The sequence below is a fragment of the Notothenia rossii genome (genome assembly GCF_949606895.1).
Source record: "Notothenia rossii genome assembly, chromosome: 11".
NCBI classification, from domain to species: Eukaryota; Metazoa; Chordata; class Actinopteri; order Perciformes; family Nototheniidae; genus Notothenia; species Notothenia rossii.
Window position 1 is genome coordinate 59,385,345 of NC_136910.1, and position 10,211 is coordinate 59,395,555.

The window sequence follows — 10,211 nt, forward strand, 5'->3', positions numbered from 1 at the left end:
CCCTGAATAGTGTCCACCTGAGTGGACATATAAAAATCTCTTTGAAAAAACTAGATTAAAAAGTTAAAATAACAGTTCAAGTTTACAGCCTAAAAAACATGGAGAATTTTTTCCCCTTTTATTCATTTTTATGTCAATTTGCACATTTCACGGTGATGCTCAGCCTCTCCCCTTAACTCCTAACAGTCCTCATCATGTCAACCACAACACAGAGAAGTACTGATAGGAATGTGTGTGTAGCCTACTTGTTGATACATTGCTGACAGAGGAACTACATTTGAATTCAGATTTAAGAAATATCAGTTTCTGAGCATGTCATAAGCATGTTTTATCTTGACTATATTACAACTATATTATAATAAAATATATAGTATTTATATTATTGAATTGATTATGATTATTAGTAGAAGTAGAAGTAGTTTATTTGCATTAATTATATTTGAATCTTTTTGAGGCTATTTGGCAGGAAATGCAGACGTATTCTGAACGACATATATGCACATTTACCATTTACCTCACTGTTTAAAAAAGTAGCTGTGTTGATAATAATAATAAACAGGAATTATATTTGCAAAGTAGCCTACTTTGTTTTAAAAAAAAATGTTTTCACTCCTGTCGGTTGGGGGGGTACCTACCTACCTACCTACCTACCTACCTACCTACCTACCTACCTACCTACCTACCTATGTCATTTGTTAGACGCTTTTATCCAAGGTGAATCAGTACTGTGGACAATCCCCACAGGAGCAATTTGGGGTGAAGTGTCTCAGTGACACAACGACATGCTGACTGCAGTGGGACTCGAACTTGCTACCCCCTGATTCCAAGGCTAGCACACTTTCCACTGAGCCACAGCCACCCTCCTTACCTACCCACCAACCTTCCTACCTACCTACCTACCAACGTTTGTCATTAAAATATCTCATATATTGTTGTTTTTTCATCACAAAAGCTACATTTTAATCCTATTTTCTTCCCTTCTTGGTGCTAATGGGCTTCCATACTTTAAATATTTTTCCCGCGCATATATGACCCCGTAGTGACGCTCCTGACGTCACCACAGTGGAGAAGAACAACAACAAAGATGGCGGAGCCGACGGTCCGTGTTTCTGGGATCGTTTTATCTTCTCTGATGTTCCAGCACGGGAACACGGACTCTGACGCGGTGAGGGAACATCCCATAATATCCCAATGTGCTGCTGAACCTGCTGGGAACATGTGAAGCTTCTCTACTAAATTAATCTGTTCTTATTGTTTTATCTCAAGCTACTTATCGATTAATCGGCCTGTAGTTTCAGCTCTGTATCAGTTTGGTTTGAATTTATTTGTATCACTTTAAACTGTATTTATGTATTTTATTGTGTGTATTTGCTTCTAGTTTTAAGGCTGTTTGATAAACAATCTTTATTCTAGTCTGCTGAAAATGTAGTAAAAAAACATTGCTATTATATGATCAATTACGTGTGTGTGTGTGTGTGTGTGTGTGTGTGTGTGTGTGTGTGTGTGTGTGTGTGTGTGTGTGTGTGTGTGTGTGTGTGTGTGTGTGTGTGTGTGTGTGTGTGTGTGTGTGTGTGTGTGTGTGTGTGTGTGTGTGTGTGTGTGTGTGTGTGTGTGTGTGTGTAGGAGGGTCTGGTCCTGGGGGAGAGTCGGGTTGAAGAGCAGATCACCATCAGCGACTCTCAGGCAGACAGGATCCACATCCAGGAGATCTACTGTGAGAGAATATATCATTATTAATATAATATAACAGCATCTTTAATGTTATTGTTATAACTGTATAATAATAACCTCTTTATTTATTCTAACAGACGTACAGAAGCACATCGCCTGCAACAAACTGAACCAGTGAGTCCTGAGAGATTACATCACTTTGATATATATATTTATATATATATGTTAGTTTAATTGTGTGTGTGTGTGTGTGTGTGTGTGTGTGTGTGTGTGTGTGTGTGTGTGTGTGTGTGTGTGTGTGTGTGTGTGTGTGTGTGTGTGTGTGTGTGTGTGTGTGTGTGTGTGTGTGTGTGTGTGTGTGTGTGTGTGTGTGTGTGTGTGTAGTTTCTACAGCGGTGCAGGAGAGGTGAACTCGGTCGCTGTGAAGAAGCTGCTGGCGGACAATAAGCCGGTCAGACATTAAAGTTTTAACTAAGTGTCACATTTTATAGGTGAACATTTGTCATTAAAATATTTGTAATTCATAATATTTTCCACTTTCCCTGAGTGTAGGCTTTACACCAACATGAGTTGTAACTATTTGAATGCCAACACTTCTGTGTTTGAACTGAACTACCTGTGATACTCGGTATTAACGCTCAGTGACTGCAGACTGAGTTCTAAGGTGTGCTTTAACCCATATGAGCGCCCCCTGCAGGACAGCGTGCTGGGCTGGTACCGGCAGCGCAGGAACTCTGACCAGCAGCTGAGCTTCAGAGAGCGGATTGTCCACCAGTCCCTGAAGGCATCGCTGAGAAACCCCCACCTGCTGTTCCTGCTGCTGACCCCCCACAGAGCGAGCAGTGCTGAGAGTACTCACAGGACCGAGTACTGCGCGTACATCTCACGCAACAGGTACTAATACTGCATTATGTACTACAATATCTACTCACAGGACCGAGTACTGCGCGTACATCTCACGCAACAGGCTTTAACCTTTATTTAATCAGATTGGTTCCATTGAGATCATAGATCTCTTTTTCAAGGGAGACCTGCAGCAAATAGGTTCCACATGAAACATAAAGCAATAAAGGATATCATACATTATATTTACAGGATACAGTTACATAGTTATAGACATTTACAAGTGCCCATAGTATCAACGAGCATTTCATTTAGCCTAGCTTTAAAAACATGCAGAGGAATGAGATCGCTCAGTTTCAATTCTTGCTGAAGATTGTTCCAAGCAAGTGGAGCTGCGCACATAGAAGCTGTCTCACCTAAGATAGTCCTTGCTCTTGGCACATCGAACAAGACTACATCATGAGATCTCAGACAATAGCTGCTTGGAACTCTCTGTGTTATCAGAGAGCAGATATAATACGGGAGTTTACCCAACAAAGCTTTATAGATGAACGTGTACCAATGACTGAGCCTCCGTACAGTTAGTGAAGGCAGACCTGCCTTGCATACAGGGTACAGTGATGAGTAAGTGCTTTACAGTTAGTGACACATCTCAGAGCGCTGTGATAGGCGGCATCTAAGTTGTTCAGGCAATGGGCAGGTGCATTCATATAGATCAGATCACCATAGTCCAGCACAGGTCAAAAGGTCACAGAGCCTTTTCCTGGCCTCAAGCAGAGAAACAGGACTTGTTCCTGAAGAAGAAACCTAGCCTAACCCTCAGCTTTTTAAGCAGGTTAATGACCTGAAGTTTAAAAGAGAGACAATCATCAAGCATGATACCAAGGTATTTGTAACAGGTATCCACTTTGAGTACTTGTCCCATAGTAACAATATCTAAAACAGGCTCTGGTGTCTTTTTAGCTTTTGAAAAGAGCATTACTTTGGTTTGATCAACATTTAAAAGAAGCTTGAGTTCAGAGAGCTGAGTCTGAATAATGTTAAAAACAGCCTGTAATTTAACACCAGCCTCCTGAATGGAGGGACCTGCACAGTACATCACGGGATCATCCGCATTTAGAAATGTAAAGTAGCTTCATCCACATTTTCACCTAAGCTGTTGATATATATGGAGAATAAAAGTGGACCTAAAACAGAACCTTGAGGAACACCATTAGTAATGTTTAACCACTCAGAAGACAGCCCATCAAAGTGAACACATTGGGAGCTTTCAGAGAGGTAGTTCACAAACCACCCACTGCATGGCTGGATATGCCTATACTGAGTACTGCATACTACAATATCTACTCACAGGACCGAGTACTGCGCCTATATATCACACAACAGGTAACGTGTGTGTGTGTGTGTGTGTGTGTGTGTGTGTGTGTGTGTGTGTGTGTGTGTGTGTGTGTGTGTGTGTGTGTGTGTGTGTGTGTGTGTGTGTGTGTGTGTGTGTGTGTGTGTGTGTGTGTGTGTGTGTGTGTGTGTGTGTGTGTGTGTGTGTGTGTGTGTGTGTGTGTGTGTGTGTGTGTGTGTGTGTGTGTGTGTGTGTGTGTGTCCATCCTCAGTGTGTTCCTGAGTGTTCCCCTGCTGGTGAACAATCTGGGTCTTCAGGAGCCTCAGAGCTACTGGAAGCTTCCTGCCGGAAGACCATCAGAACGCTACAGCGCCACCATCAGGAGACACAGGTAACTACAGCCTGAACACCTGAGATACAGCGCCACCATCAGGAGACACAGGTAACTACAGCCTGAACTCCTTCACACATCATCTTCTTCTCCTCCTGCTCCTGCAGCTCCAGCTTCTTCTCCTCTGACGGTCGGCTGCGAGACGTCAACGATGTGAACGCCATGAACGATTCTCTGCAGGAGGAGCTGCAGGTGAGAGTGTGTGTGTGTGTGCGTGTGTGTGTGTGTGTGTGTGTGTGTGTGTGTGTGTTAACCTCCTGGTGTGTGTGTGTGTGTGTCTAGGCAGCGTGCAGAGAGGTGGAGGACAGCGAGCGGCAGCTGGAGACGCTTCAGTCTGAAGTGTCAGCGCTGAGGAAGAGGAGCAGAGAGAGGAGGAAGAAGAGTGAAGCTGCAGGAAGAACAGGTTGGATTCCAAAAACAAGATCATAGCAGAAGTGTAGTTTTACAGGATGACATTGAACACATCGCGATAGCGTTAGGCGTCTGATTTGTGTCAGTCTTTAATTAAATTATTTAAACATGCAGTTTGTGTGTCTACAGTTGAAACTAACACTTTTTAAATAAATACAATGAATTTGCATAATATATATATATATATATATATATATATATATATATATATATATATATATATATATATATATATATTACACATGTCAGGCTTCACATGATACCTTCCTGATCACATGCTCGATGTGTGTGTGTGTCTGTGACTGTGGCCGTTTCTCAATCTCGAGGATACTGGTTTCCATTCCAAGCCAATATTTCAAGGATGCTACGTCATCAAGTGGCGCAGGAGGACCGTTCCAATGTCCAGCATACTTGAAATTCCACCGAGGCCGCGTCCTTGGTTTGGGGGTAATTTCGAGGCTGCACATGGGTAGAGTTCGCGTCCTCCTTCAAATCCCCACAATGCTTTGCGCACGGACCAATTTCAAAAACCCTTGCGGAGAATGGCTGAACCGACGCAGCACAGCGCACATTTAAATGTAAGTATGTAGAGGCGTAGAACATGTGTTGGTAAATATGTTGCTTTGTTACATTTGTTATCACCAAAAATATGTTCCATGAAAGTAAAGCAAGTTCATAATTAGATAGACATCGTTAGGTATTTATTTTCGGTACAGTTCATGTTGTGTCCGTTAGAGAGAGTGGCACACTTGTTAGCCTGTTCCATTCTTCTTCGCTTTCCGAAGCCGTGGCTTGGAAGTATACTTGCTTCGTTTCTGAAGGGAGTGACTTGGAAGTACGCGACTACCAAGCCAGCATCCTCGAGATTGAGAAACAGCCTGTGTGTGACTGTGTGTGTGTGTGTGTGTGTGTGTGTGTGTGTGTGTGTGTGTGTGTGTGTGTGTGTGTGTGTGTGTGTGTGTGTGTGTGTGTGTGTGTGTGTGTGACTGTGTGTGTGACTGTGTGACTGTGTGTGTGTGTGTGTGTGTGTGTGTGTGTGTGTGTGTGTGTGTGTGTGTGTGTGTGTGTGTGTGTGTGTGTGTGTGTGTGTGTGTGTGTTCGAGTCATGATGAAGAGTCAGTCTAACGCTGTGTTCCAGGCGAGGAAGAGGAGGACCAGAGGAGGAATCTTCGTCTCCATGAGGCCGTCGGCGCTCTGTTCAAGCGCTCGCCACTCTTCCTCACACACACTCTGACGCTGCAGGGGTTTCCTGTCCCTGAACGCACCTTCAGCGGAGGGGAGGAGGAAGAGGAGGAAGAGGCAGTGTGTGAGGAGGAAGAGGAGGAAGAGAAGGAAGAGGCAGTGTGTGAGGAGGAAGAGGAGGAAGAGGAGGAAGAGGCAGTGTGTGAGGAGGAAACTCGGGAGAACACACACTCCCGAAAGAGGAGGAGACAGATGGCGACGAGCAGCGAGAGGAAACGCAGGAAGAGTGAATCCTGAATGAAACGAGCTCAGGTCGGGGGAGGGTCTCTCTCCCCCCTCTCTCTCCCCCCTCTCTCTCCCCCCTCTCTCTCCCCCCTGAAGTGATCTGATATATTTTATAAGTTGTTTTGATAAAGCTGTCTTTTGTTAAAAAAAAATCTGTGTCAGTCTTTAATTAAATTATTTAAACATGCAGTATATATATATCTATATATATATATAGATATATATATATAATTACAAATAGTAAACTAAGCCAGTGTTTCTCAAAGTGTGGTCCGTGAGCGCCCTCTAGTGGTCCGTGAGTATATTGGTCAATTTTCACATTTTAAATAAATAAAAGTTTTCCGCACTCTCGCGGGAATATCTCCGCAATGGAGCGAGCTTAAGTTTAACTTCCGGTTTCATGCTATAGCCCAGCGCAACACCTTCGTCACGCATGTTGTCACGTGTTTGTAGCATTTTCAGACCATTTGTAATCAGTTCTAGAAAAACTGTTCTTTATTAGATTTCAAGAAGCGTATAAAAGAAACAATGGATGTCTTTTATGAACATTTATCCATGCTGGATGTAGACCTAGATGTTAGGAGTTAGAGATTATTATCTCCAGGGGGTCCGCGGGGTCTTAACAAGTATTACAAGTTGATAAATCTATTTAGCGAAAATTAAGGCATTAAAAAATATGAAAGTGCATTTTCCAAGGTTTTACATTTTGTATCTTGTTTTCAATAAGTATATAAATGGTCCAAAGAGGTTGTATTCTACAGTCTGCCTGAATGTAATCATTGCGTAGGTGTGTAGTGTGATTCTGTGTACTTTATTTATGGCATCCCGTTGGATTTGACGTCACCTGAACAGGACATCGCACGCTCACTGCTGGATAGCGCGAAGGTCCGTTTACGCCGGTTGCTAAGCAACATCGTTATGGGGAAATGCAAGTCTGCGTCCAAATGGTTGGGAGATAAGGAGGAAGGACAATCAATACTGTGTATAGTCAATGTGAGGTAAAGTGTGTCGCCAAGGCAACCGGTTAAAACTCAAAGTGGAGATGAGGTTTTCAAATGTATGGAAAGGGTCTTAAAGGGTCTTCAATGTGACTTCAGGATTCCTGCTTGTACCCTGATCTGATGTCTGCGTCCGATGAAGCATTGGATGAAGTCTGCTGATGATCAGAGGCTTGTTTAGGCCATGCAGCCCGATTTCTCATACTGATATTCTGAACAACCTGTGCTGTTGTATTTGCTGTAAAGTGTCTTTACTGTAGGCTCTTTTTATTACAGCACTTTGACTCCACCAAAGATAGTTTATAAATGTGCTAAATAAATAAAACTTGATTTGATTAATAGCATAATTACACAAAAAGCCCACGTCAAACAATGAGCTGTAAATACAGTCCATTTTACTATCAATTCAAAAGCAATATTAAAGTCTGAGTACTAAGTTTTGAAGCTGAAGAAATTAAACTACAATTAATTTAAAGAAAACTCAGATTAGAGAAAAAACAACATTTATTGGTTTTAGTAATAATCCTCTCAGATGAGCGGATTACAAACACACAGCATCTCTTCCACGAGTCGAACACACAGCTTTAATAAACACATTTCACTCCAGGTGTTTCCCACAGACGTGCGGGTCCTTCATGAACTCCGGGTGTTTGTGGGTGACCGACATGAAGCCTGCAGAGAAAAGACAAAAACATACAATATATTTAAGGTTTTTAACTATTTGAAAAATGTTGAAATCTCATCTTCAAGTTCTCAAACATTTCTAAGTTGAATCGCTTTTTTTTTATTTCTTAGGATAATAATGTCGTTTTTGGTAAAATCACTTTCTATTTATCTCAAAATAGGGATTTTTCTCCTAAATATTTACTTAAATCTCAGAATATTCCAGTTTTTTTTAATTAATAATCTTTGACTCAGAATAATATTTTTGTCAAATTTCTCACACACACACACACACACACACACACACACACACACACACACACACACACACACACACACACACACACACACACACACACACACACACACACACACACACACACACACACACACACACACACACACCTGTGAACATTAAAATATATTTCTGAAATGTTAAACGTGTGAATGAATCTCTCAGAACACCCAAATGTTATCCATGGAAGTGCAACAGTTTAATATAACCCCCCCCCCCCCCCCCCCCTCTTCTGGCTCCTTGAGCTCCTCGTGTCTAAACCCCTCAAAAGGTCAGCGTGAGGAAGACGTACCCAAAGCGTGGGATTTCTTCACGGCTTTGGCCACCTCCTTCTGTTTCCTGGAACATAATCCTGAAACACAAAGCAGCGTTAAGTCAGAGTTGAATCTTCACGGAGGAGATATTCCAGCTCCAGGCGTCTCTCACGTGTGATGTGGCGTCCGTAGATCCGTCCGGTGTACGGAGAGATGAACTGAGACAGCAGCTGACAGGAAACACACATCAGGGTTTAGCCCTTTGGAGTACTTTTAGCAATGAAAGGTGCTTTACAAACACAATACATTATTATACATTCACAGCGACACTGAGACACTTCCTGTGACCTTTGGAGCTCCACTTGTTGTTCAAGAATACTAAATACACCCCCTTTGATCCCACAGCTACAGGGTTAGGATGTTTGTACCACATAGCGCCGAGTACCGTGACCTTTAGACCGTATAATGGGAATGTTCATATACCGCCATACTGTTGGAAAAGTGGCGAAGGATCTCGTGGATATTTCTCTCTTTAGACGTGGATATTTCCACAGTGGCTAAACAGATTTTCACCGTTTGAAATGCATTTGAAACGTCCATCTCTTTTTAGAATTCTACATTTTGAAGTGTAAGAAAAGACCTCAGACATTTTTAATAATGACACTAGATATACGAGGAGTTCAGGACCATGGAAACATATACACACCCTCCTGTAAACCCATCTTTAACTAAACACATTACACACTCTACCCACACTTAAAACAAACACACACACACACACACACACACACTTATTACCCACACTGACACTCACACAGGTGCTTTATGTACCTGAGTGTTCTTGAAGTCTACAGTCACATTGCAGAGCAGGCATCCTTTCTGAGGCTCTTTGTAGGGGTTTTCCATCTTAATGAGCTGTAAAAAGAATATACAAATACATTAATCTAATCCTGTTATTAGTGATGTAATAATTATTCATAAATAAATACAAATTACCCACCCTGTCCTCGTTTGGTTGGACTACATTTGAGGTTGTTGTGAGACTTCTTAAACCTGCAGAAAAATGATTATTATTATAAAAAATGACATCAACAACAGCTCATATGTTAGCATTAGCATTAGCAACACGTAGCTTAACTCCACCTAATAAACACATATTAACGGTTACTTTTACATTTAATGAATGCTGTATCATTATAACACTTAATACAGGTGTTATAAAGTCTCACCTGTGTTTCCTTGTTCTAATAAAACTGTTCTTATTCTCGTTAAACCTCTGAGGACGAGCATTTTGACCTGACACACGACCGGAAGATGTCCACCAGACGGGAACTCCGGGTTCTTCACTGAGTCAACTATTAGTTCCTACCACCTATTTCACTGAGAGACACATTACGCATATTATATATCTGTGTTGGTGAATATACAAATGATATGAAATGTATGGTTTTGTGTTCTCATGAATATTTAATATTACGTTTATTTTTGTATTATTTTAGGAACAAATTAAATGTTACCCCCGTTTCAAAGATCAAAATAACAGCGCAAGACAGTAATCACCCCAGAAAATGACCATCGTAATCAACATTACGTATTAATCTTCTCACTTTTAGATTTAACCAACTTTTAAAACGCTTTTGTATTTGGAATATAAACAACAAAGGGAAATAAAATAAGCTGATGATTATATGAGTGAAATATCAAATCTAATATCTAAATATCGGCTTTACTTTGTGGGAGACTTTTCAACCGGAAACTGTATGAATGTTCCTAACATGTTGCTAACATGTACTTATCAGGAAGATACAGTGACAGAAAATAAAGCAGATAACACATGTCTGCTATGTGGCTTGGTTTTCGGGTAATTTATCGAACGTTTTCT

The 10,211-nt window shown here is 41.4% G+C and overlaps 2 protein-coding genes across 2 annotated transcripts; one reads left to right on the forward strand and one right to left on the reverse strand.

The window, feature by feature from the left end:
- The first annotated feature begins 1,021 nt into the window (after nucleotides 1-1,021).
- On the forward strand, nucleotides 1,022-6,247 carry abraxas1 (abraxas 1, BRCA1 A complex subunit). Its single transcript, XM_079657539.1, has 9 exons — nucleotides 1,022-1,165; nucleotides 1,624-1,714; nucleotides 1,809-1,845; nucleotides 2,056-2,122; nucleotides 2,369-2,565; nucleotides 4,122-4,241; nucleotides 4,349-4,433; nucleotides 4,524-4,644; nucleotides 5,791-6,247. Exons 1-9 carry the CDS (start codon nucleotides 1,085-1,087, stop codon nucleotides 6,129-6,131), a joined length of 1,140 nt encoding a protein of 379 aa, XP_079513665.1. The 5' UTR covers nucleotides 1,022-1,084; the 3' UTR covers nucleotides 6,132-6,247.
- Nucleotides 6,248-7,603: 1,356 nt separating this feature from the next.
- On the reverse strand, nucleotides 7,604-9,712 carry mrps18c (mitochondrial ribosomal protein S18C). The gene is made up of 6 exons (XM_079657540.1): nucleotides 9,559-9,712; nucleotides 9,330-9,382; nucleotides 9,161-9,244; nucleotides 8,502-8,559; nucleotides 8,368-8,427; nucleotides 7,604-7,789 (listed from the first exon to the last, which is right to left on the reverse strand). The coding sequence occupies exons 1-6, from the start codon at nucleotides 9,617-9,619 to the stop codon at nucleotides 7,716-7,718; spliced, it is 390 nt and encodes a 129-aa protein (XP_079513666.1). The 5' UTR covers nucleotides 9,620-9,712; the 3' UTR covers nucleotides 7,604-7,715.
- Nucleotides 9,713-10,211: the final 499 nt, after the last annotated feature.

Bases quoted from the DNA above. Each gene is read 5' to 3' on its own strand.
- abraxas1 (XM_079657539.1), top strand. From the start codon at position 1,085: ATGGCGGAGCCGACGGTCCGTGTTTCTGGGATCGTTTTATCTTCTCTG. The intron at 1,166-1,623 runs GTGAGGGAACAT...GTGTGTGTGTAG, and splicing joins GGAACACGGACTCTGACGCG to GAGGGTCTGGTCCTGGGGGA. The intron at 1,715-1,808 runs GTGAGAGAATAT...TTATTCTAACAG, and splicing joins CCACATCCAGGAGATCTACT to ACGTACAGAAGCACATCGCC.
- mrps18c (XM_079657540.1), bottom strand. From the start codon at position 9,619: ATGCTCGTCCTCAGAGGTTTAACGAGAATAAGAACAGTTTTATTAGAA. The intron at 9,383-9,558 runs GTGAGACTTTAT...ATTTTTCTGCAG, and splicing joins ATTAGAACAAGGAAACACAG to GTTTAAGAAGTCTCACAACA. The intron at 9,245-9,329 runs GTGGGTAATTTG...TTCTTTTTACAG, and splicing joins TCCAACCAAACGAGGACAGG to CTCATTAAGATGGAAAACCC.